We start from the raw sequence: 27,799 nt of genomic DNA, 5'->3' as shown, positions 1-27,799 counted from the left end.
TGGAGATGCAAAAAAAAAAAAAAAAAAATCAGCAGTCCATCCACAAAAGTTTCCAAGATTCTTAAATATTTAGAAGGGTCCTGCTATTGCCACAGGCAAGCATTATCACCAGAGTCAAACACTGCCTTTTTGACATTACCCTCACCTCAAGGGCAGGCTGGACTCTCTGCTTCTGGTGTCTTCCTTAGTCTACTTGGTGTCCACATATTGAGTTCTCACTGTGAGTCAGTACCTGTTCTAAGTTAGTACATACATTATCTCATTAAATTCTTACAACAACCCTAGGAGGAAGGTTCTATTTTCATCACCTTTTCACAATGGGAATGCCAAGACACAGGGAGGTTCTGTGACTTGCCCAAAGCTACTGAGAGGTGGACCTAGGATTCAAACCCAGCTTTTGCTCTTAATCATTATACTAGAAGATTTTCTTTCTAGTACCTCTTTGACGATAACCTTCTTACTTAGACTGGCCTCCTCCCGCTCTCCAAACACATCTTGGATTTCCCAACTCCATGCATCTAGAATATCATTCTATTAAGAATTCAAAGGAGCCTTATAGATTATCTTATCAAATACTCCTATGTTATCAATAACAAAGTAGTAATATGTGTCATGGAAAGAATAACAGCACTGGAACAAGAAAAGCCTAAAGTCAAAGCTTGGCTGTTTCAGTTATCTAGGGCTGTGTAACAAATCACTTCATAACACAGCAGTTGGAACAATAGCAATTTACTACTTCTCACATTTATGTGGGTCAGCTGGGCAGTTCCTCTTCTGGTTTCACCCGAGCTCACTCATAGGGCTGCATTCAGCTGGAGAGTCTGTGGGGGCTAGAAGGCTTTTCATGACCTCACTTACATGTCTGGTTTTGCTGGGGCGCTTTCCATGTGGCCTTTCAACCTCCAGATATATGCTGGTCTTGGTGACAGGAGCTGAAAATAATTTGTGGCCATATTTAATCTACCTCACTTCCTAGTTGGTTGACCTTGGGCAATTTACTTTTTCTCTCCTGAGATCAGTTTCCTATCTGGGAAACTGTGAAAGTAATCCCAATTGTCTCAGGTTCTCCTAAGTATTAGATGAAATGATACATGCCAAGTATCTAACAAACTCCTTGTCATATGACAACTATTTATCCAATGTTAGTTTCCCTTGCTCTAAATCATACAGTTACTTGACATATCTAGGGCCTGGAGTGAACCCTTCCTCCCACTCCCCACAATCTCTGTATAGTCTGCTTAAATCCTATAGTTCAATCAAAATGCAATTCTACTCTCATTTTCTTTACAAAAATTTCCAAAATCACTAGCCTTCAATAACTGTCTATATTAGGAAATTCCAAAGTTCTGTGTATAAATGAACAGTTCTCAGCCTTTTGTTCATATACTCATAGAAACACTTAGTAAAGTTACATGTTAAATGACTTATTGTTATGCACAATTTATCATTTCTGGCTAGCTGGATATAATTCTACCCCTCTCTCCCCAGCTTAAGAAAGCATATAGAAATGTGGATATCTTTATTATCCTTATAATCTGTTCAAATATATTTTATAAAGCAAATCATTTACAAAATTTGCTTCATTATCAACAAATTACTTGCAATTACTGGTCTAAATCACTCATTTGACACTAAGCACATGCTCCTTGTGTTTAAATCTTTTTAAGGATATATCCTGTCTTCCTAACTAGATTTAAAATACCAATAAAATGAAAGACCTTGATATATATATATATATATATATACACACTTATAAATATATGCATATATATATTTATCTTGTAGTTCTATCATAGTGTACTAAACATAACAGAAGGGCAATACATATTTCTCATATACTCCCTGTTGAGGTTTATGTCAACAATGAGCATGAAGCAGCTTGGAACAGTGGGAAAGAAAACTGTATAGAAACACAGGCTCCAGGCGCCTGGGTGGCTCAGTTGGTTGGGCAACTGCCTTCGGCTCAGGTCATGATCCTGGAGTCCCGGGATCGAGTCCCGCGTCGGGCTCCTGCTCGGCAGGGAGTCTGCTTCTCCCTCTGACCCTCCCCCATCTCATGTGCTCTCTCTCTCTCATTGTCTCTCTCTGAAATAAATAAATAAATAAATAACTAAATAAATAAATAAATAAATAAATAAATCTTTAAAAAAAAGAAACACAGGCTCCAAGTTTATGTGCTGGCTCTAGGGTTCTGGACCAAGAAGTTACTTATCCCTTGAGCTTCTGTGGTATAATGGGAGAAAACACTGGATGAAGTGAATGGGGGCTCTTAGGTACACAAAACTCACTCTTAGACCAGTGGGTCTCAAAGTGTGTTTGGGGGTCATTTTTTATCAAACTGCACAGGCCTGATCCTTCCCTTCCCTTACTCACTGATATATACTGGAATGGGAAGGCAAGAGGGAAATTTGGGAGATGTTCTCCTGGTGAGAACTGCTACAGCATCAGACTTTGAGTTTATTCAGTGTAGTTAACTCTAATAGTTTTATGCAGTTGCAGGGAGAAAGAATCTTTCTCCATATCTCCATAATTACTCTGCATACTGAGAGTATTTTTATTAAATTGAACCAAGTTACTGTTTTCCCAAAGAAGGTTTCTCATCTCTAGGGGCCTGGAGAGGGAAACATAGATTCACAGGTATCATTCAGTCTACAGCCTACGTAAAAAACTGACCTTGCCAAATTCCTAACCATATAATCATTTCCTTCAGTGCTTTTCTTTCTTATCACAGTCAACTCAAAAAAGTCCTTACATTGATATGAGTTTGCATAATGCCTGGAAGACAGCACAATGTTTGCTGTTTAACTAATCTCCAGCTGCATTGAGAGCTGTTCTCTCTGTGATAATTCACACTAACAGGTTGTTATGGTTATATTTATACCTACCACAGTAGGAGACACCAGAAGGTGCTGAATAAGTGCTTTTGGATTGACTAGAATGACCTGTACACATCTTGGTTCTTTTCCAGAGCAGTGGAGAAAACTGGATAATTTACTCCACCTCTGGCTCTTAACAGCTCAGAGAGGTCTCTTATGAAAAAGAAAGAGGATAAAACCTTAGGGAGGTTGTTAGCAATTTAGCATTTCCTTTTTTTTTTTTTTTTTTAAAGATTTTATTTATTTATTTGAGAGAGCGAGAATGAGAGAGAGTACATGAGAGGGGGGAGGGTCAGAGGGAGAAGCAGGCTCCTCGCCGAGCAGGGAGCCCGATGCGGGACTCGATCCCGGGACTCCAGGACCATGACCTGAGCCGAAGGCAGTTGCTTAACCAACTGAGCCACCCAGGCGCCCAATTTAGCATTTCTGAGCCAGGTGGGAGCATCTAATTTCTCACTAAAGAGAGCAGCTTGATCTCCAGGGTGTGGCAACAACAAAGCTACTGCTAATAAAGGGCCCTCACATTTGTTTAGCCTTTTATAGGTTACAAGATGCTTTCATATCTCCCATCTCGCTGGAGCTCTGAGCAACCTTGTCAGGCAGATGTTATTAACCTTCATTTTATAGAAGAAGCAGCTAAGGCATAGGTGGCTTATATGACATGACCAAAGTCACACAACTAGAAAATGGCACAGCCAGAACAAGTACCAAGCTACTCCTCATTGAATTAATCATTAATCATTTTCAAGACAGGAAAGAAACTTCACATAAAATAGTTTAAGCAGGAGGGGCACCTGGGTGGCTCAGTCATTAAGCGTCTGCCTTTGGCTCAGGTCACGATCTCAGGGTCCTGGGGTCGAGCCCCGCATCAGGCTCCCTGCTCCGCGGGAAGCCTGCTTCTCCCTCTCCCACTCCCCCTGCTTTTGTTCCCTCTCTCGCTATATCTCTGTCAAATAAATAATTAAAATCTTAAAAAAAAAAATAGTTTAAGCAGGAAATAAACTTTTGACTTACATATAGCTAGGAAAGCATAGAAGATATTGTGGTTATCTCCCCAAGATCTGTTCCCTTTGCTCTTGGTATCTCCCCTATTTCCTTCCTCATTATCCAGGCTCCCCCTCCATCCCAACTGTGGCACCATGTGCTTTTGGGGAAACTAACCTACTCCTGATTGGAAGAGAAAGGTTTATGCTCTGGTTTACACTTGTCAGCATAATCCTACTTCCTGGCCATAGTTACTGGTTCAAGGATGGGCATGTGATACTATATGGCCCAATGAGAAGCAAGGAGAGGTTTGTTGAGAGTTTCAGGAAAAGAAATTTACTGAATTTTCTGAGAAAGTACCTGGAAGCAACTGCCTCCCACCAGATGTTAGGGGAATGGATACAACTGCCTTTTTATAACTATGTAGAAATCCAGACCCTAAATCGAAGCTGACACTGTGTATGGCAAACAGGGTCTATGATACATTATTCAACTACTAGATCAACTAATTCTGAAGCACAACCTATCTCGGGACTTCGCAGTTTCGTAGGCCATGGGCTACCTTAGTATACTTCGTGGCAAGTAACAGAAAACTCAACTCAAATTGGTCTAGACATGAATGGGCTTCCTGTTACTTGCCTGTTTGCCATGGAGTATACTAAGGTAACTGAAGGAACGGAAGGGGGAGCTTAAGAAACAAGGGCTTTGGAGGCTGGAATTCAGATCTCCATGGCATTGGGACTTTCCCTCTTCATCTTGCACTCTCTCTCTCATTCTCTTCTACGGCAAACATGCCTCTTCCACCATGTTGCAAATAAATGATCATCTGCCACTTCAGTGTATCAACTGGTGTGCTGACAGGAAAGAGGCCTTTCAGATTTAATAATCTGAGGAGAGTCTAATAAAGAGATTATATACAAAAATATGGGTAGAGGGGCGCCTGGGTGGCTCAGTCGTTAAGCATCTGCCTTCGGCTCAGGTCATGATCCCAGGGTCCTGGGCTCGAGCCCCACATCAGGCTCTCTGCTTGGCAGGAGGCCTGCTTCTCCCTCTCCCACTCCCCCCTGCTGTGTTCCCTCTCTAGCTATCTCTCTGTCAAATAAATAAATAAAATCTTTAAATTAAAAAATATATATATATGGGTAGAAATACCTCAAAGGATAATGTAGGGCCTCAGAGCTAGACACACTTGATGAGGAGATGTTACCTCTCTGAATGAGGGATGAGGGAAAGGTAGCAGCTACTGGATTCAGAAACCAAAAGGCCTTTGTGGAGAGAATCACCTGACATCAATTATGTCAAAGGATCAATCAGATTGCCTTCCAACCTCAATCTCTTCCTTCTTTCAGTTACCTTCTCGTGTTCCCCAATGACCAACCAGACTGAAATCGGAAGAGAAGGAAGCCTGTGGAAGCACTCCATACAGGTCAGCCTTCTGAGGCACAGTGGGCTGTAGAAGAGTGGAGGATAGATTTAGAAGGGCATAAGGAAGACATCCAGTGCAATAAAGTTAGCAACCTCTGCAGAATGACAGCATTTTTTAAAATTAAGTAATCTCTATGCCCAACATGGGGCTTCAACTCACACCTCCAAGGTCAAGAGTTGCATGCTCTACCAACTGAGCCAGCCAGGTGCCCCCAGAGCATTTATTTTTAAGTTATCTGAATGTCAATACCAGTAAAAGGAGTCTGGCCCTATTTGGGGCAGTGGCTGACTTCTTGGGCCAATTGAATAAACATACAAATAATTCCTTACTCTCAACAAATACTCTGTAGAAGAGTGTATCAAGGAGAGTTTTATTATAAAACATAATGAGCAGAATATTTAGATCTTACCTGGTTTCCCACTGACATTTTATTTTACTTTAATTCAATTAATTAACATATAGTGTATTATTAGTTTCAAAGACAGAATTCAGTGATTCATCAGTCGTATATAACACCCAGTGCTCATTACATCAGGTGCCCTCCTTAATGCCCATCACCCAGCTACCCCAGCTCCCCACCCACCTCCCCTCCAGCAACTCTGTTTGTTTCCTATAGCTAAGAGTCTCTTATGGCTTGTTTCCCTCTCTGATTTCATCTTATTTTGTTTTTCCCTCCTTTCCTCTATGGTCTTCTGTTTTGTTTCTTAAATTCCACATATGAGTGAAATCATATAATTGTCTTTCTCTGATTGGCTTATTTTGCTTAGCATAATACCCTCTAGTTCCATTCCACTGACCTTTTTAATTGATGCAAGTTAAATACAAGGCTAGGGCTATCATAAAGCATCTCAGATCAGTGTAGCAGTGTTATGATGGGCAATCACATTATTATTGTCATTGCTATTATTATCATTATAGATTATAGCAGTATCTTTATTGCTACTAAAACAAAGTATTATTATTATTACTAAATTATAGCTTAATGATTAGAAAAAAGGACTTTTGCTCATAACAGCAAAAGCTGAAAACTTAAATTTTCTTGTTATGTTCTCACAATGGAATATTAACCAAGAATGAAAGTAGTGACAGCAAAGTTTTAATAACATAGAAAATCCCAGAAGATAATATAGATTATTAAAATCTTTTTATAAAAATAAGAAATAAGTAAAACAGTGTAAGTGATAAAACACCTTCTCCCCAAAAGCAATTATAAAAACAAAATATAGGTGTCTTTGGGGCCCCTGGGTGCCTCAGTCAGTTAAGCATCTGACTCTTGATCTCAGCTCAGGTCTTGATCTCAGGGTCATGAGTTCAAGCCTTGGGTTTGGGTTGCACGCTGGATGTGGAGCCTACTTAAAAAAAAAGAAGGTGGGTGTCTTAAGGGGGAAGCGAGGGGATGGGATAGGGATAGAGAACATAAAAAAATGTAAGTTGTCTGTTCTTAGTTTAGGTGGTAGGTTCATGATGTTCATTTTATTAGTAATGATAGATAATTAAATAAATGAATATGATTAGGGCTCTGCACTGGACCAATGATGAGACTGTTTCTATCATAAACTGATGATTATATTTCATTCAGTACTCTCTACTTAGGAACAACAACATTCTTCACCAAGAATGATGTTCATAACAGCTTTATCTTTAATAGCAAAAAAAAAACCCCTGAAAATAACACAAATGTCTAACCCAAATAACATTAACTGAAGTCGGTGAATGATTAAACAAAACTGGCACATCTGTATAGTGGAATACTACTCAGCAATGAAAAGAAACAAACTAGTAATAAACACAATAATCTGGATGGATATCAAGGGCATTTTGCTTAGTGAAAAAAATACTAGTTTCAAAAGGCTACTCACTGCATGATTCCATTTAATAACATTCTCAAAAATGACAAAACTATAAGATGTGGATGCCAAGGGGCAGATATATAAAGGAGTAGCATTAGGGAGTTCCCTTGTGGTTATGGAACAGTTTTGCATCCTGAATGTGGTGGTGGTTACACAAATATACACATAAGATAAAACTGCATAGAACCACACACACACACACACACCAAAAAACCAAGTATATTATAAAGATATAGTACTCTAAGCATGTTGGTACAGACACATGAATGGACAAAAAAGATCAATGGAATGGAAAAGAGAGACCAGTTATGGATCCAAATACAAACAGAAATTAAGTATCTAATAAGATGACATTTCTAATCAGTGACAAAAAAAAAAAGATGGGTTTATTTAATAAAAATTATCTGACCTAAATAGATCAGAGATATTATAAGTAAAAAAAAAAAAAAAAAAGCAAAATGATTAAAGTGCATGAGATAACTTTTCTTAAATAACAAGAAAGCATGAGATAACTTTTCTTAAATAATCAAGGAGAGCGGCTCAGTCAGTTAAGCATCTGCCTTTGGCTCAGGTCATGATCCCGGTCCTAGGATTGAGTTCCATGTCGGGCTCCCTGCTCAGCGAGGAGTCTGCTTCTCCCTCTCCCTCTGCCCCTCCCCACTGCTTGTGTTCTCTCTCTCTCGTGCATTCTCTCAAATAAATAAAATTAAAAAAATAATCAAGGAGAAATTCAGAAAACATAAAATATTTATATAGATGACTACATACAAATTAAAAATACCACACATGAAATAATACAATAAACAAAGTAAAAAAGATAAATGACAAGCTGGAAAATATGCTTGCAAAACATACAACAGACAAAAAATTGATTTCCTTGAGATAAAAAGAGCTCCTACAATAAGAGAAAACCAATATAAAAATGGGAAAAGACATGAACGAAAGTTAATAACAATAACAAACTAAAACACAGCTCCAAAATATATATGATATGAAATCTCATTCACAATTTTATTTTTTTAAAGATTTTATTTATTTATTTATTTATTTATTTATTTATTTATTTATTTATTTATTTATTTATTTGACACAGAGAGAGAGAGAGAGAGTGCGTGCACAAGCAGGCAGAGGGAGAGGGAGAAGCAGGCTCCCCACTGAGTGGAGAGGCCAATGACCTGAGCCAAAGGCAGATGGTTAACCAACTGAGCTACCCAGGTGCCCCTCATTCACAATTTTAAAGATATAAATTCTCTCTGTCAAATGGATAGATAAAATCTTTTTTAAAAAAAGATATAAATTTTAAAACTTTAAAAAAGTTTTACGATAAATTTTATTGACCAAGGTTTATTGAGAAAAAAAAAAAGAAATAATTAACAGCTTAGAAGATCAGAGACCCTAAAGCTTACAGGTAATTATCATCTCATTCCTATGTTTATTCATTCAAAAACTCACAATACTTAGCATCTGTACATGCCAGGCATTATTGGTGCTGAATATGCAGCAGTGAACAAAATAGATAAAAACCCCCTGCGCTCATAAAGCTCATATGCATTCAAGTAAGGAATAGAGAGGCATGCTGAGAGCCAGCTTTGGGTGAAGACAAGAGTAAGATGAGAGAGACAAAGATAAAATTTACCTATTTCACATATCTACATACAAATCTCCTCATTGTCAACTGCCTGGCAATATCCTACCCATCTATCTCTGAGTTCATCTCTAATGAATCCTACTTCCTCCCTGACTTCTTCCCACTCACCCTACATTGTAAAAAAAATATTTTTACAAATTCTAAAACAGTATATAATATGGTGACAGTTTTTCATTTCCTGCAATGTGTACAATTGTGCCTTGGATGTATCGGATGTTTGGTATATGAATAAATGAATTTTTGTCAAAGGCAGCATGTGGACTATGTAAGCAGTAGAGCTGTTGTAAGAGAAAGCAGATGGCTTACGGGGAGGGGGCAGGAGAACAGATGACCAGGTTCCTGCTGCTCCAAGATGCAAAATATACCTCTAATTAACTGCAATAAATGTGCATCATCAATACCATGTCAGCAAATATGAAATCATTTTCAATAGGCCATAATGTAGCTAAAGGAAATAATGAAATACGGTAAAGAGAGTCATGCACATCCATTTTTGTTTGACTATTTGAAAGCAAAGCATTAATAGGTAAGGCTATAAACACAATGGAAATATATTTAATTAATAGCTAAATGAAAATACTTTATGGTCAAAGAATTGCTTTTTAGGCTTTTCACCACCTTAACTTTAATTAAGTAAAACTCTTTTGAAGTAGAACTTAGTCTTTTTGAAATGAAATATGTCCCCCAGTGCTATTATTATAAAGCTGAAACACAACATCCTTGCCTTGGCATGTCATAAAAGCCAGTTCTCTGTGTATACTTGTAATTCAAGCATGCAGTAAAGAGAGATTGCAGAACATTCAGGAATAAAAACCAAGAACAAGTGGGAAAGAAACATAATAAAAAGCCAGGATTATAATGTTCAAATACATGGTACTGACAGCCTTAATGAATGTACTTTTCAAAGATTACGCATCACCAAAATCCCTTTTCACCAACAGGAGGCTGGGGAAACAGAGGAAGTAACACAAAAGGCACATTTAGAATAAAGATGTAACATTAATTCAAGTCAGTGATAAATTAGAAAATAGTTCTTGAGAGTTAAATGACTCATAATCAGTTTTAAGTGGTAAAATTTTCCAATTCTTACGTAGGGGAACTCACACTGCTCTACCCCTACTTGGAATCAGCAACAACTAAAAAATAATAAATAAAAACATATTTTAAAAATAGAAAAAATATTTTTAAAATGTTTTAAATAAAAAATGGAGTGGTTCTGCATTTGTGATGAGTAAAAACCAGAATCAATTCTTTTATTTTAATTTTAATTAAAAAAATTTTTTTTAAATAGGCTCCATGCCTAGCATGGAGCCCAATGCAGGGCTCAAACTCACGACCCTGAGATCAAGGCCTGAGCTGAGATCAAGAATTGGAAACTTAACCAACTGAGCCACCCAGACGTCCCAAAACTGAAATCAATTCTGAAACTGTCCCTGCGGCAGCTGGAATCCAAGAGGTGGCTGTGCCAGGGTGGAGGTGGACAGAATGAACTGCCAAAAAGGGCATCCTATGTGAGGACCAGTCTTTACCAATGTGTACCAAATTAGGCCAGTTCCAAATTATCAGGCCAGGTCCAACTTGGGCACTTAATCTCAGCTTACCAGTGACCAGGGTTACCTTAGGAGGTATGTTCCACAACATCCCTTGGCTGCTCCATGAGCTGGGGACTTGGTAGCTTCTGTACTCTGGAGAGGTCCTGTCAAAGACAGCTGCTAGTCTGTCACCAAATCCCTTCCTCTGAGGTCACCTCAGCAGGATAGGCTCAAGCTGGCTGTGTTCTTCTACTCAAGATATCCTGATAATAGGGAGTGTGGCCAGGGGAGATTTTTATTTAGCTATTAGTTAGATATATTTTCATTGTGTTACTTGCCTGCATGATGGATTGGGTGGATCAGTCACTTACTCAGGGGTGGACGAGAGCACAAAACCTGTGCAGTGTGAGAGAGCAAGGGACATTGTGGCTACATAAAACTTTTCTGCCCCACTGGCCTTTAAGTTCTCCATGTCTTACTCTTATACTCCTCATTGTTACACTATTCAGCATCAGGCCTGTATTCCCTGCAAAATAACCTAAAATGCTCAGCATATACACATCCACAGAGCCCCCAACTCTCATTGTTCCCTGACCTGAATCCATGTTTCTACACCTGTCTCAACTCTTCCTCCTAGTCTCAGTGCAACAGTCAAAACAATCTCTCCTCCCCATGAGCTCTCCAGTTGTCATGGTAACCAAAAGACAAGTGCAAAGAAAAAAAATCACATAACAAGGCTAGACACAAAAGTTGAGCTATCTCCAGGGGACTTGTTGAGAACTACTTCTTTTCATCTTGAATGCATGTAACAAATAAACTACAGTCTGTGTGGTTCTTTTTAACTGTTCACCTTGATTAGTTAAAGAAAGGTGTACGTGTTGGGGGGACTAGCTCAACCTGTTTTTTTGTTTTTTACTATTTTTTTTATTCTTATGTTAATCCCCATACATTACATCATTAGTTTTAGATGTAGTGTTCCATGATTCATTGTTTGTGCATAACACCCAGTGCTCCATGCAGAATGTGCCCTCCTCAATACCCATCACCAGGCAAACCCATCCTCCCACCCCCCTCCCCTCTAGAACCCTCAGTTTGTTTTTCAGAGTCCATTGTCTCTCATGGTTCGTCTACCCCTCCGATTTCCCCCCCTTCATTCTTCCCCTCCTACTACCTTCTTCTTCTTCTTTTTTTTCCTTAACATATATTGCATTATTTGTTTCAGAGGTACAGATCTGAGATTCAACAGTCTTGCACAATTCACAGCGCTTACCAGAGCACATACCCTCCCCAGTGTCTATCACCCAGTCACCCCATCCCTCCCACCCCACCCCACCCACTCCAGCAACCCTCAGTTTGTTTCCTGCGATTAAGAATTCCTCATATCAGTAAGGTCATGTGATACATGTCTTTCTCTGTTTGATTTATTTCGCTCAACATAATACCCTCCAGTTCCATCCACGTTGTTGCAAATGGCAAGATCTCATTCCTTTTGATGGCTGCATAAGATTCCATTGTATATATATACCACATCTTCTTTATCCATTCATCTCTCGATGGACATCTTGGCTCTTTCCACAGTTTGGCTATTGTGGACATTGCTGCTATAAACATTGGGGTGCATGTACCCTTTCGGATCCCTACTTTTGTATCTTTGGGGTAAATACCCAGTAGTGCAATTGCTGGATCATAGGGTAGCTCTATTTTCAACTTTTTGAGGAACCTCCATACTGTTTTCCAGAGTGGCTGCACCGCTTGCATTCCCACCAACAGTGTAGGAGGGTTCCCCTTTCTCCGCATCCCCGCCAACATCTGTCGTTTCCTGACTTGTTAATTTTAGCCATTCTGACCGGTGTGAGGTAGTATCTCATTGAGGTTTTGATTTGGATTTCCCTGATGCCGTAGCTCAACCTGTTTTAAAGAGGTTTGTTGTCAACCTCTTAATGCAACTTGCTTTAATTGCCTCAGGTTTTTTAAAATGTCATGGAAAGGGGGTGCCTGGGTGGCTCAGTTGGTTAAGCGACTGCCTTCGGCTCAGGTCATGATCCTGGAGTCCTGGGATCGAGTCCCGCATCGGGCTCCATGCTCGGCAGGGAGTCTGCTTCTCCCTCTCCCGCTCCCCCGTCTTGTGCTCTTTCTCTCTCTCACTCTCTCTCAAATAAATAAATAAAATCTTTTAAAAAAAAATTAAAAAAAAAATAAATGTCATGGGAAAGCTTCAGAAGTGACTCAAAAGTAACGTAATTCACTTCAGACAAAAAATACCCCATTTCTTGACAATAAAGAATGCTTTAAGTAAAAGCAGGTTGTCTGTACAGCTCCATCCTTGCTTATTTTGCCTTGATTGAGATCAAGCATAGAGACAATTTCTCTAAGTGTTCCACAAGCATATATCATAGGGAAAACAGACTGCTCTTGGGATAGATTTGATACCAAATATTTGAAAAAGTACTTCATGAGATCAATTATTATTTCCTCTGATGTAAAACTCTATGCACTCAAAAATAAGAATTGAGCAACTACTGTCATATTAACTCATCTCTCTCACCGTTGATATGTGATGTTTTGATGCCCTCCCCCAGGAAATTTTGATGCCACGGTGTGGCATTCAAGAACCCTAAGATAGTATGTATGGCCTCTCTGTCTCTTGCTTTCTCTTTTGGTATGTAACACACACACATTCTCTCCCTTTTTCTCTCTCCTTCTAATTTTTCCATTTCTCCCCATCTTTAGCAGGTATTGTTGGAGCTTCTCCATATGCCAATTCTTCCTATTCTCATGCTGGTAGAGTTCCACTTTTGAGTAGATCCCATCTTCCTGCCCAAGGCTCCCTAGCTCCAGCTCACTGCAGGAGGGAATTATGACTGATCTAAGGCACTCATATGGTCTCATTCTCCTTGCCAGGAATTGGTTAGGTAGGTATATAATTTGGAAAATTAGTTGTGAGCAGAAAGCTGCCAAAAACCTCTGTGTTCTTAATTTCAAATTCCATTTGTTCATTATGGGTATATAGGAATGCAATTGAATTTTGTATATTAGTCTTATATCCTGCAACCTTGCTGTAATTGCTTATTAGTTCCAGGAGGTTTTTTTTTTTTTTTTTCTCAATTCTCTTGGATTTTCTACATAGATATTCATGTCATTTGCAATCACAGACAGTTTTATGTCTTCCTTACCTATCAGTATACCTTTTATTTCCTTTTCTTATGTTACTGCATTAGCTACGATTTCCAGTATGATGTTGAAAAGGAGTGGTGAAAGGAGACATCCTTGCCTTGCTCCTCATGTTAGGGGAAAAAATTCAAGTTTATCACCATTAAGTATGATGTTAGCTGTAGGTTTTTATAGATAGTACCAAATTGAGAAGTTCCCCTCTATTCCTAAGTTTACTGAGAGTTTTTATTATGAATGGATGTTGGGTTTTGCACAATGTTTTTCCTGCATCTATTTCTATGATCATGTGCTCTCTCTTCTTTATCCTGTTGATGTGATGGATTACATTAAATGAATGTTGAACCAGCCTTGCATACCTGGGATAAATCCCACTTGGTTATGGTGTCATGGTGTATAATTTTTTTATATACTGTTGGGTTTTATTTGCTAATGCTTTGTTGAAGATTTTCATATCTATGCCCATAGATATGAAAGTTTTCTTTTCTTGTAATGTCTTTGTCTGGTTTTGGTAATAGGGTAATGCTGGCCTCACAGAATGAGTTAGGAAGTATTCCCTCTGCTTCTATCTTCTGAAATAAATTGTGGAGAACTGGTATAATTTCTTCTTTAAATGTCTGGGAGAACTCACCAGTGAACCCATTTGGGCTTGGTGCTTTCTGTATTGGAAAGTTATTAATTACTGCTTCAATTTCAATTTCCCTAACAGATACAGGGCTTTCAGATTGCCTATACCTTCTTGTGTGACTTTGGCAGATTTTGTCTTTCTAATATATGCATTTAATGTTATAAAATTTCTTCTAAGGACTGTTTACACTGTATCCTATAAATTTTGATAACTTGTATTTTCATTTAGTTCAAAACATTTTTAAATTTACCTTGACAAAACCACAATGAGATACCACCTCACACCAGTCAGAATGGCTAAAATTTAACAAGTCACGAAACAACAGATGTTGGCAAGGATGTGGAGAAAGGGGAACCCTCCTACACTGCTGGTGGGAATGCAAGCTGGTGCAGCCACTCTGGAAAACAGTATGGAGGTTCCTCAAAAAGTTGAAAATAGAGCTACCCTACGATCCAGCAATTGCACCACTGGGTATTTGCCCCAAAGATACAAATGTAGTGATCCGAAGGGGTACCAGCACCCCCAATGTTAATAGCAGCAATGTCCACAATAGCCGAACTATGGAAAGAGCCCATATATCCATCAACAGATGAATGGATAAAGAAGATGTGGTATATATATACAATGGAATATTATGCAGCTATCAAAAAATTGAAATCTTGCCATTTGCAATGACGTGGATGGAACTAGAGAGTATTATGCTAAGTGAAATAATAAGTCAATCAGAGAAGGACAATTATCTGACTGATATGTGGAATTTAAGAAACAAGGCAGAGGATCATAGGAGAAGAGAGGAAAAAAATGAAACAAGATGAAACCAGAGAGGGAGACAAACCATAAAAGACTCTTAATCTTAGGAAACAAACTGAGGGTTGCTGGAGGGGAGGGGGATGGAGGGCTGGGGTAACTGGGTGATGGACATTGGGGAGGGTATGTGTTGTAATGAACACTGGGTATTATATAAGGCTGATGAATCACAGACCTGTACCCCTGAAATCAATAATATATGTTAATTAATTGAATTTAAATTAAACAATTACAATAAAAATAATAAATTTACCTTGAGATTTCTTCTTTGACCCATGTGTTATGAGGAAGAATGTTGTTTAATCTCCAAATATTTTGGGATTTTCCAATTGTCTTTCTGTTGTTGATATCTAGTTTAATTCCACTGTGGTCTGAGAGCAGACATTCTTTTAAATGTGTTAAAGTGTGTCTTATGGCCCAGAATATGGTCTATCTTGGTGAATGTTCCATATGGGCTTGAGAAGAATGTATATTTTGCTGTTAGATGAAGAAGCCTATGGATGTTCATTATATCCAGTTGATTGATGGTACTGTTGAGTTCAACTATTTCCTTACTGATTTTCTGCTTCCTGGATATATCCATTTCTGATAGAAGGGTGCTGAAATCTCCAAATGTAATAGTGAATTCATCTATTTGTCCTTGCAGTTCTATCAGTTTTGGCCTTACATATTTTGGTGCTCTGTATACACAATAAGGATTGTGACAGCTTGAAGAATTAAACCCCTTATCGTTATGTGATGTCCCACTTGTTCTCTGATAACTTTCCTTGCTCTTAAGTCTGTCTCTCTAAACTGTTTTGTTTTTTTTTTTTTTGCCACTCAATATGTCTTATAACTTTTTCATGATAGTTGGACATGATGTACTGGGTAAAAGAACTGCTACAAATAGGTCTTTAGTAATGTGGTAAGGTGTGAGGGGAGTAGAAGTATTCTGTAGTCCTAAGATTAGTATTAGTCTTTTAAGGAGCCTGTACCTCCTTAAATTGTGAAATTCACAAGTACCTTTCAGTCTTCTCCCCAACTTAGAAGGGACAGGATGGCTAGAGTGGGCTTAGGTTGGGTATTTCCCTTTCCCTAGGTCAGTTAACCTCTGATAAAAACTCAGCAGATTAGGCTCTGGTTAAGCAGTTTCTTCTGAGCGCAGGCCTTGTTAAGAACAGCTACTCTGGCATATTCAAAATGGCTACTTACCCCCTTGCCCTGCCAGAAGCATGAGGGATTTTTCTCCAGTATTCACTATGAGAACCTAGTCAAGGTCCTGGAGGTAAAACTGGCAATAGTATATACCCCCATATGACTGGGTCCTCTTGGAGTTTTTTTTTTTTAAAGATTTTATTTATTTATTTGAGAACGAGAATGAGAGAGAGAGAGTATGAGAGGGGGAGGGTCAGAGGGAGAAGCAGACTCCCTGCCGAGCAGGGAGCCCGATGCAGGACTCGATCCTGGGACTCCAGGATCATGACCTGAGCCGAAGGCAGTCGCTTAACCAACTGAGCCACCCAGGCGTCCCCCTCTTGGAGTTTTTGATTCTCAGACTTGGCCACATTGAGCCTCCAGTAATTCATCAATTGCAGTTTTGGTTTTTCAACCTTTGCACTGGTGTCTGAAGTTTCTGCTTGTGGGTTTCTGCTACAGTAAATTTCAATTTATATGAAATAAGCCTGTGTCTCCAGTTTGGGGGCAGCAGTTTGCATTGTAACCTCACTTCTCTGATGGACCCAAGAAAGCTGTTGATTTTTCAGTTTGTTAAGCTCTTTATTTTTTTGTTAGGATGCAATGACAACTTCCAAATTCCTTACGTGCCTGACTGGAAGCCGGAAGTCAGTAGTTATCTTTTGACCATAAGGCTGAAAACCACACATTTAGGATGACAGAGCAGAAAGATAAAAAGGAGACTGGTCATTATTGATGTCTCTGACTTGCTGCACTTGGATTGCCTTCCTTGGGACTTCTTGTTATTTGGAAAACATAATACACCTCTCTTTGATTAAACCATTCTAGTTTGGTTTTCTACATGTAGCTAAATGCAATCATAACTGATACATACTTGGCCATTTCACTCCTAACTGATATTCCTAACTAAAGGGTGGGCAGAAAAATATGAGAGAGAGAGAGAGTGTGTGTGTATGTGTATGTGTATTGCTCATTCCAGCTTGTGATTTATATAGAATTTTTTTAAACAATGAAATCCACAACAATAATACCTTTTAGTCCTCCCTTTGCCATATAATATCGAGTTATGTTCTCCTGTTGCTTTGAGTCCAAAATCTTTAATTTTCTTCTAATCCTAGAAATTTCTAGGATATATCAGGCTGTGGACATCTCATCATCATAAAGTCAGTTTCCCTCCCACAGCCCAGAGCTAACTCCAAGAGATTCAATTTCCCTTCATCCACAATATGCATATTATAATAGAAGGTGAATCTTATAGTTCATCAGGAAATGTAACATTGTTAGAGACAGAAAACTGACTACATACTACCAGTTCTTCCATTAAATAAATAGAAGATCTCTATAGAAAATAGGAAACCATAAAAAGTGCTATACCAAATTTGCATAAGAATCTAAAAGAATTAAATATATATCCACAAAATACAATAACTGAAATTAAAACTGCAAAGATGGAGCTTCCAGGTTGGTGGACACATCCAGATACTAGGAGGGTAGCACGCCCTGAGACATCAGAGCTCCATGCTACCCCATGCCCCCATATTTTGCCCTATGCATCTGTTCGTTTGCTGTTTTTGAGCTGGAGGAGAAGGCCATGTGAAGACAGAGGCACAGACTGGAGTCATGCAGCCACAAGCTAAGGAAAAGTTATAGCCATCAGAAGCTGAGAATGGCAAGGAAAGATTCTCCACTAGAGCCTTCAGAGGGAGCATGGCCCTACTGACACTTCAACTCAGACTTCAGGCCTCAAACTCTGAGATAATAAATTTCTGTTGTTTTAAGCCAAGAACAGACAAACAAAAAAACCCAAGGTCAGATCCCTGCTCTGAAAAGATGGCTCTCAGACTTGGCTGCACATTGGAAACACCTGAGAAAGCTTAACACAAAAAACAAACAAGCAAAGAAAAAAACATTTCATGCTCCAACCCAGATCACTTGAGGCATAATCTCAGGGGGTGAGGTCCAGGAATCAGTTCCTTAAAATGCTATGCATCCAGGGTTAGGAACTATTACTCTGGATCAGGGGTGAGCAAACTGTGGCCCTTGGGCCAAATCTGGCCTGCTGCCTGCTTTTGTAAATAAAGTTTTCTTGGAATACATGCATACACACAAAACCTAAGGCCCAGTTTAGTAAATTAGATTCTGAAGAAAAGAGAATTAGGAAACTGGAGAAGAGAAACAATACAGATTAGAGTGGAAATTAATGAAACAAAGAATAGAAAAAGCAATAGAGAAAAATCAATGAAACCAAGTTCTTTGAAAAGAGCAACAAAAATGACAAACCTTTAGCTAAACTAACCTCCCCCCCCTCAAAAAAACACTCAAATTACTAGAATCAGAAGTAAAAGAGGGGACATTATTGCTCACCTTATGGGGGGAAAAGGGGATTATAAAGAAATACCATAAACAAGTGTATGCCAACAAATTAGAGAACCTTGATGAAATGGACAGATTCCTACAAAGAAACAAACTAATGAAATTTACTCAAGAAGCAGACAAGTGAACAGACCTATAAAAAGTGAAGAGATTGAGTTAATAATCAGAAAACTACTCACAAAGCCCAAATCCACATGGTTTCACCATTGAATTCTCTACTAAAAATTAAAGGAAAAAATATGTCAATTCTTTACAAACTCTTCCAAAAGTTAGAAGAGATGAGAACACTCATTTTATAAGGCCAGTATTACTCTTATACCCAAACCAGAAAAATATATCACAAGAAAACTACAGACCAATATCTATTATGAATATGAATAGATTAATCCTCAACAAAATACTAGCAAAACAAATGCAGAAACATATAAAAACAGTGCTATACCATGAACAAGTAGGATGCAAGTTTGGTCTAACTTCTAAAAATCAATTAATGTAATAATTATAATAATGTAATCAACATAATAAAAAAGCTTACATGTACACCTCATTAAATACAGAAAAGCATTTGACAAAATCCAACACTCTTTAATGATAAAAACACTCAACAAACTAGAAACAGAAGAGAATTTCACCAATATGAAAAAAGCATCTATCAAAAACCCACAGTTAATATATTTAATGGTGAAAGAATGCTTTCCTCTAAGGTCAGAAACAAGACAAGGATGTCCGCTCTTGCCACCTCAATTCAGCATTGTACTGGAGGTTCTAGCCAAAGCAAACAGGCAAGAAAAAGAAGCAAAAGACATCCAGATTAGAAAGGAAAAAGTAAAACTATCTATTCACAGATGACATGATCTTGTATACAGAAAATCCTAAGAGGTTAAATAGAAACTATTAGAACTAACAAATGAATTCGGTGGTTTCAGGATGCAATTGATGTACAAAAGCCAACTGTATTTATATATATATGCAATGAGCTATCCAAAAATGAAATTAAGACAATTCCATTTACAATGACATCAAAAAGAATAAAATACTTAGAAATAAATTTAACAAAAAAGTCTAAAACTTACACTCTGAAAACTATAGAATATTGTTGAAAGATATTAAAGAAGATCTACAATTAGAAAAAAATCCCGTGTTCACAGATTGGAAGACTTAACATTGTTAAGATGGTGATATTGCCCAATCTGATCTATAGATTCAGTGCATCCAAACAGAATCCCCAGCTGACTTCTTTGTAGAAATTGACAAGCTAACTGTAAAATTTATTTAGAATTGTGAGGGACTTAGAATAGTCAAAACAATCTTGAAAAAGAACAAAGTAGGACTCATATTTCCTGATTTCAAAACTTACTACAAAGTAACAGTAATCTAGACCTTGCGGTACTAGCACAAGGACAGACATATAGATCAATGGAATATAATTGAGAGTCCAGATTAAAACTGTATGTCTGTAGTCAACTAATTTTCTACATGAATGCCAAGGCCATCCAGTAGGGAAAGAGTAGTCTTTTCAACAAATGGAGCTCATATAGCTACATGCAGAAGAATGAGGTTAGATCCCTTCCTCACACCATATATGAAAATTAATTCAAGGTAGACCGAGAACCTAAACATAAGAACTAGAACTATAAAACTCTTAGAAGACAACAAAGAGGGGATGGCTGGGTGGTTCAGTCAGTTAAGCGTCTGCCTTCAGCTCAGGTCATGATCTCAGGGTCCTGGGATTGAGCCCCGAGCCCCCTGTCATCACTGGGCTCTCTGCTCAGTGGGGAACCTGCTTCTCCCTCTCTCCCTGCCCCTCCCTGCCCCCCTCCACTCGTGTTCTCTCTCTCTCTCTCTCAAATACATAAGTAAAAACTTAAAAAAAAAAAAAAAAAGAAGATAACAAAGGAAAAATCTCCTTAGATTTGGCAAAGGATTCTTTTTTTTTTTTTTTAAGATTTTTTATTTATTCATTTGAGAGAGAGAGCACGCAAGAGCACAAGCAGGGGGGAGGGTCAGAGGGGAGGGAGAAGCAGACTCCCCCCTGACCATGGAGCCCAACTCAGGGCTCGATCCCAGGACTGCAGGATCATGACCTGAGCCAAAGGCAGACACTTAATGGAATGAGCCATCCAGGCGCCCCTTGGCAAAGGATTCTTAGATATAAGCAACAAAAGAAAAAAAAAAAAGATAAATCAGACTTCTTCAAAACTAAAAAGTTTTCTGCTTCAGACAACACCATCAAGACTGGGAAAAGATAGGGGGTAAGGGGATGGGTGAAATAGGGGATTAAGAGTTGCAAGCTTTCAGTTACAAAATAAGCTACAGAGATAAAAATTATAGCATAGGGAATATTGTCAATAACATTGCAATGATGTTGTATGGTGACTGCATTTATTGTGGTGAGCACTGAGTAATGCATGAAATTGTCACATCACTATGTTGTACCCCTGAAACTAATATAACACTGAATGTCAACTGTACTTCTGTAATAAATAAAGGAATGCAAAAAGACAGCCCACAGAATGAGGGGAAATAGTTGTAAATCATTTATCTGATTTGTATCAGGAACTTACATCAAGAAATACAAATAAATCTTACAACTCAAAAATTTAAAAACAAAATTTTTTTAAATGGGCAAAAGATGTGAATAGTTCTCCAAGGATGATATACAAATGACCAATAAACATATGAAAAGATGTCCAAGTCACTAGTCATCAGGGAAATGCAAATCAAAACCACAATAAGATACCACTTCACAGTCACTAAAATGGCTAGAATCTGGGGGGCCTGGGTGGCGCAGTCAGTTAAGTGTCTGACTCTTGATTTCGGCTCAGGTCGTGATCTCAGGGTGGTGAGAGTGAACCCTGAGTTGGGCTCCACGCTGAGTGTGGAGCCTGCTTGATTCTCTCTCTCCCTCTCCCTCTGTCCGACCCCCTCCCCCATGCACTCTCTTTCTCTCCCCCAAAAAAATAATTTTAAAAATGGCTAGAATCAAAAAGTAAGATAATAACAAGAGTTAGAAAATCTGTGGGAAAACCCTCACACACTGCTGGTAGGAATTTAAATGGTGCAGCTGCTTTGGAAAACAGTCCGGCTGGTCCAAATGATTAAACATAGAGTTACTACATGGCCCACCTAATCCATTCACAGGTATAGAGAAATGAAAACCTATTCCACACATAAACTGTATATGAATATTTGTAGCTGCATTATTCATAATAGCAAAAGACAGAAACAACCCAAACATCATCAATGGACAAACAGATCAACAAAATGTAGTATACTCATACACTGGAGTATTATTCAACCATAATTCTACAAAGATAGAAAGCAGATTAGTGGTTGCTTAGGCCTGGGAGTGGGATAGGGTGATAGGTGGCTCATAGCTAAAGGGCTTGAGGTTTCTTTTTGAGGTAATGAAAATATTCTAAAATTGACTATAGTGATGTTTGCGCATAACTATGAATATAACAAAAAAAACCAGAACTGTACACTTTAAATGGGTGAATTGTTTGCTATGTGAATTATATCTCAATAAAGCTGTTTAAAAAAATGTAATAAGGGCGCCTGGGTGGCTCAGTTGGTTAAGCAACTGCCTTCGGCTCAGGTCATGATCCTGGAGTCCCAGAATTGAGTCCCGCATCGGGCTCCCTGCTTGGCAGGGAGTCTGCTTCTCCCTCTGACCCTCCCCCCTCTCGTACTCTCTCTATCTCATTCTCTCTCTGAGATAAATAAATAAAATCTTTAAAAAAAATAAAAAATAAAAAATAAAAATTAAATTAAAAAATTAAAAAATGTAATAAGGCACTCACTCTCAGGCACCAATCCTGTACTTCCACAAACCTGAAAGGGAACGCCTCCTTAGATTTTGCACCCTAGGTTCTTTGCCTTGCTTCACCCTAATCCCAAGTGTGCTCTGCATCCTTCCCCCTACCTTACACAAAGAGAGCCACTTTTTTGTTGTTGTTGTTTTGTCCCTTTGGAGTTTTAAGGGCTAAAAGTAGAAAATAGAAAATTGTTTACAAGATACTTCCTTTATTGACTCTATTTTTTTTTTTTAAATACAGAGTTCACTAGAGTTTAGGTCAAGTATCTTGATGAGCAACAAGAAAATACTTACCTTTTCAGAGAAATCACACAGCAGAATGATAGATTTCCTCAAAACTTAAAGTCTTAAAATAGGAGGGTGATGAGAGAGCAAGAGAGTCCCTAAAGATTGCTTGGTAGCAATACTTCAAGTAATTGGCAAGATGCTTGAGGGGATGACCATATACCATACCTAGACAGACGCTTTGGGGTTCATAGCCTTAAAACCAAGTTTCCTGACCACAGCTTATGAATGGTATGCAAGGAGAAAGCTGTCAGACTTCCAGAGACTACTATGACCCTAGACAATACAGATGTTAGCAGAAACCTTGATGAATTAGAGCTGTCAACTCTGTTTCCCTGGTATCATATAAAGCCTGGATGAGAGGGGAGACTCTGATATTGATGAAAATTTAATTTCTTGCTACCCTGACAGAATGAGAGCTTTGAGTCTCTTAATTTGATTTTTTAAAACAATAAATAAATGTATATTTCTTATACACTTGAGGTTTCTCTTTTAAATTTTTTAATTTGGAAATAATTTCTTTTTTTTTTTTAAGATTTTATTTATTTGACAGAGAGAGACACAGCGAGAGAGGGAACACAAGCAGGGGGAGTGGGAGAGGGAGAAGCAGGCTTCCCACGGAGCAGGGAGCCTGATGCGGGGCTCAATCCTAGAACCCTGGGATCATGACCTGAGCTGAAGGCACACGCTTAATAACTAAGCCACCCAGGCGCCCCTGGAAATAATTTCAAATGAAGTTGCAAATTAAAATAGTACAAAGATTATCCAGCTATCCTTTACCCAGATTCCCCTATTATTAAAATTTCCATTTGATTTATTTCCTATTTATCTAACTATATGTTTGTATATGTTTATATATGTGTATATATAAATACATTTGTGTGTGTGTGTGTATACACAGTATTTTTTTCTGAACCATTTGAGGGTAAGTTATATATATATCATGATCCTAAAATATTAGGTCATATATATATTAGGACCAAGAGAGATATTCTCTTTTATAACCACAGTTAGGGTTGTCGGATTTAGAGAACCGTGGGCAAATTCCCATAAAAAAAGGATGAAATCATGCCATTTGCAAAACCATGGATGGAGCTAGAGAGTATTATGCTAAGTGAAGTCAGTCAGAGAAAGACAAATACCATTATGATTTCACTCATATGTGGAATTTAAGAAACAGAACTAGTGAACAAAAGAAAAAAGAGAGAGGCAAACCAAGAAACAGATTCTTAACTATAAAGAACAAACTAATGGTTACCAGAAGGGAGGTGGGTGGAGGGATGGGTGAAATAGGTGATGGGGATTAAGGAGTACACTTGTTGTGTTGAGCAGGGGGTGATATATGGAAATGTTGAATCACTATGCTGTACACCTGAAACTAATATTACACTGTATGTTAATTAACTGAAATTTAAATAAAAACTTAGAAAAGAACTCTGGGCAAATTCCAACAGAAATTAAAGCTTCTGAACTTTCCCTGACTAGGAAAACTATTATACTCCCTCTTCTGGACACACTTACACACTATTCTTTGATCTGATGAGTTCTGGGTCTCTTTGGTCACCCCTCAATTCCTAAGCAATAAGCCAAAGATGCTGGGCAAGGTTTCTGATAACCATTGTATGTCATAATTTTGTTGATGAAATTGAGGACTGGTTGACTCTGGTATTGAATTAAAACTTGTATTTCTCCAGTCTTTTATGCTTGCCTTATATAATTCCATCTCTTGGAAGTTGTTGATTTAGTAGTGTTTCTCAGAATTGAATTAAATTTAAGAATTGGCTTATAAAACCACTGCTTATCAAATTTAATATGTGTAGAAATCATCATTGGATCTTGTTAAAATATAAATTCTGACTCAGTAGAATTGGGATGGGGCCTGAAATTTTGTATTTTCCAGAAGACCTTATAAGAGGACCTGCTCTGTGTAGCAAGGTTATGGCCATTTATGCCACAATCAATAGTATTTGTTAAATATGTAGGGACCTAGGTCCTATCCCAATGTACTGATTCAGAATCTCTGGGGCAGTGACCAGGAATACAGATTTGAGGACCAGTGGTTTATGGGTTTGAAATGCCCTCCACCTTTTTCTCTACTTATTTTTTGTCTTTCAAAGCCTAGTGCTTGTCGCTCCTGCTGCTTGTTGCTTCCATTGACCACCTCAGACACTGAATTCTTTAACAGTTGTCTGCAGCAAGCATTTGCTGTTTATCATGGGCTATATTTTCTCACATATATCCCGTGGCCCCAGACACATTTTATTTTTTGAAATGAACAGTTTTGTTATATACTTTTTTTTAAAAAGATTTATTTATTTATTTGAGAGAGCGAGAATGAGAGAGAGTACATGAGAGGGGGGAGGGTCAGAGGGAGAAGCAGGCTCCTCGCTGAGCAGGGAGCCTGACGCGGGACTCGATCCCGGGACTCCAGGATCATGACCTGAGCCGAAGGCAGTTGCTTAACCAACTGAGCCACCCAGGCGCCCCTTGTTATATACTTTCTTATAGCGTCAGCTCCTAGCATAATACTTGGCACAGAGTAAATATTTAATTAACATTTGTCATGGACAGTAATGGTGATGATAGTGAACGATTAATTTCTTTTCAGGACACGTGGTTGTTTCCCAGGCCTTGTGTGATTAAAAGAATCTGCTAATTCCATAAAGGAAACCACCCAACTGCTTAGCAAAGACTGTAAATGCCAACTGTGGCACGTTATTTTTCAGGAACTGGCACTACGATCCTTCTGTACCTTGGTAGCTTGGATTTTATTATGGTAAATGGCTTGTTAAAGGAAAGTAATACTTTGAATTTATTATGTCTTTTATCTGTGAACCTGAAAGCACTCTAAAGCCATTTATTGTTACTGTATAGCCATGCTGTAAATATTATTACACCCTCCTTACAAAAAAGCTGACTAGGGAAGGAGCTGTAAGATACTCCGCCAAATTCATAGAGCCATTTTAAGAAGGCCAAACCAAGAAAATCAGCAGCCCCTGAGTGTCTGGCAGGTAAGCCCTCCTCGGCATCTCCCAGACCTCAAGTTGTGTTATTTTGCAAGGTGAGCGTTCCAGAGGAGAGAGGCCAAAGTAAGAAGAAATTGAAGATTATTTCAATAATCTCTTCTCTTCCTCCGTTTGCCTATTGCCATTTCTCTTTGTATCCCTTTTAACGCTTGTACATTGTTGCTTGTGTTATGGTTAAATGCTGACCCATCTTCCCTCCTTAACTTCCTTGTTTATTTTTTCTTTCATCTTGTTCTCTCTCCTCCTCCACTGCAGCAGCAAAAAGAACTGCCAACAGACGAGATCTGAAACGAGGTTGGCACCCTGGTTCCACCACATAGGAATTCTGCCTCTTTTGAAAAAGTCCCTTCACTCTGGGGCACTTTCCTCTTTTGTTTGTAAAATAGGGATAGATCACGCCCACCTACCTCACAAGATGGTTGAAACGATAGAACACGATTCGTAAACTGTAAAGCATTAAATGGATACCAGTGGTCCCCTCACTGCATCAGTCCAGGTTTAAATTAATTTAATTCCAGGGCCACATTGCGCAGCAGGGCAGGGACAGGGCGTGTCCGTAGGGAACAGCCTGGAGGCAGATCTTTTTTGAGGAAAGGGCGGGCGCGGAGCTGCTGGGTGCTGTAGTCTTTGCGGCAGTCTCCACAGATCTCGGAGAAAGAAAAGAACTACAATTCCCGTGAAGCCGTGCGGAAACAGTCCCTTGTACCCTCCCGCCTAGCGCGTGCCCCGAGCTGAAACGGGAGATAGAAGGGGTCCTACGTGCGCGCCGGGGGTCCGCGGAGCGATCGCTGAAGTGGGGTGCTGGTGGTGGCTATGGCAGCTGATTGAGAAAAGGAGACGCGTGGGAGTGTGTGGGGACTGTAACAAGGATAGGACGCATGGCAAGTGGCAAATTATAAAAAATAACCCAACCCCTCACCACCCTAGCGAATTCTAACTCGTACTACTGCGGAGGCGACGGGAGCGCGCTCTCCGCTCGTGCCTCACGCCCCAGCGACTTAAATCGGCAGGGGCGGGAAGGGGCGGGCCCTGTGGGGCGGGGCGTAGGGCGGCGGCCGCGGCGCCGGCGGCCGCGGCCACGACCCAGACATCTGGGACTGTTGTTGTTCTCTCGTGGTGGGACCGCCTCAGTCCGTTCGCACAGAAAGAGACCCGGAGCTGGTTTGGTGGGAGCGGGCGGCCGCATCCCCCCTCTCTCCCTCTCCAAAGCTGCAGCAGGAGCTGGCTCAGACACCCTGCGGTTGGTAGGTCTCCGATGCCCTTCAGTGAGGAGGGGGCGTCAGAACCCTGGTGAGCGCATCTCAGCCCCCCCAAACCAGTGTCTTCGCTGACCCCCCCAGGCCCTCACACCCCAGTCTGGCTGCCATGGCTGAAAATGCAGAGGGGGACCTGAACTCCAACCTGCTCCACACCCCGTACCACACCGGGGATCCTCAGCTAGACACGGCCATCGGGCAGTGGCTCCGTTGGGATAAGGTGGGTACCTGGTCAGCCCGGCATCCGCCCTGTCCTCCCGCACGCCCTCCCACAAGCAGTCCGCCTTTTCCCGTCCCCACCCGGTGCTCGGCAGGCTGCAGAGGAGATGGCTCAAGCCACCGGGCGGGGACCAGCGGAGCCGGGCGTTGCCACCCACCTATGCTTGGGCTTCCTCCCCGGGACCGTCTGAGCCGGGCTGCCAGTAGTCTCTTCCTTTTGCAGTGCGCGGGATTGCAGTCTCCCTTTCTCACCCACCCCCCGCCTTTCAAGTGCGCGTTGTCTCTCGCTCTCTCAAAAAATTATTAATATCATCATCGTAAGTTAAACGCTTCATAGAGCTATTTCCTTTCTTCCCCCTTGATTTCCTTCTCTGCATACCTGAAAGTGGTTTTTGGTACCCTTTTTAGATGTCTCTAACCGCTCTTCGGTTTACTTCTGGTCTGGTGTGTTTCCACCTTCCGTCGCTAGGTAGTCGCTGGTCTTTTATCACTCCCTGGTATTCTCTAGTTAATCACCTTTTGCTCTTGAGAAAGGTAAGAGTTCTCTTACCTCTATATTTCCCTTGCCGAGAGTTATTTTCTGGAAGTATCCTGTTCAAAGAATCATGTTTTCATGGTTTCATTTGATGTTCCTGATACGGAAGTGTTTTTGCTTTACCCATTCCTTTTTTTTTTTTAAGATTTTATTTATTTATTTATTTATTTATTTATTTATTTATTTATTTATTTAT

General features: G+C 39.6%; 1 protein-coding gene and 1 long non-coding RNA gene across 5 annotated transcripts in view; one reads left to right on the top strand and one right to left on the bottom strand.

The window, feature by feature from the left end:
• LOC118004241 overlaps positions 1-26,230 on the bottom strand; it is a 60,976-nt gene extending 34,746 nt beyond the window's left edge. The window contains exons 1-2 of the long non-coding RNA XR_004677521.1: positions 26,001-26,230; positions 859-932 (exon numbers count right to left, since the gene is read on the bottom strand). This is a non-coding gene — a long non-coding RNA (uncharacterized LOC118004241). The remainder of the gene's footprint in view (positions 1-858; positions 933-26,000) is intronic.
• PGM2L1 (phosphoglucomutase 2 like 1) overlaps positions 1-27,799 on the top strand; it is a 109,667-nt gene that overhangs the window by 25,622 nt on the left and 56,246 nt on the right. Inside the window, exons 1-2 of one of the 4 annotated variants that reach the window (XM_034995484.1) lie at positions 26,387-26,474; positions 26,934-27,069. The exons of 1 other annotated variant lie outside the window; for it this stretch is intronic. In XM_034995484.1, coding sequence (XP_034851375.1) covers positions 26,959-27,069 — 111 coding nt within the window. In that variant the 5' untranslated portion in view covers positions 26,387-26,474; positions 26,934-26,958. Of the gene's footprint in view, positions 1-5,209; positions 5,287-26,386; positions 26,475-26,678; positions 26,838-26,933; positions 27,070-27,799 lie in introns of those variants that run through there. 2 more of the 4 variants (XM_034995483.1, XM_034995486.1) reach the window with 2 other exon arrangements.

Source organism: Mirounga leonina, unplaced genomic scaffold, assembly GCF_011800145.1.
Source record: "Mirounga leonina isolate KUSES-001 unplaced genomic scaffold, KU_Mleo_1.0 Mir_92, whole genome shotgun sequence".
In the NCBI taxonomy this organism is placed as follows: Eukaryota; Metazoa; Chordata; class Mammalia; order Carnivora; family Phocidae; genus Mirounga; species Mirounga leonina.
This window is presented reverse-complemented; position numbering and strand designations above follow the sequence as displayed.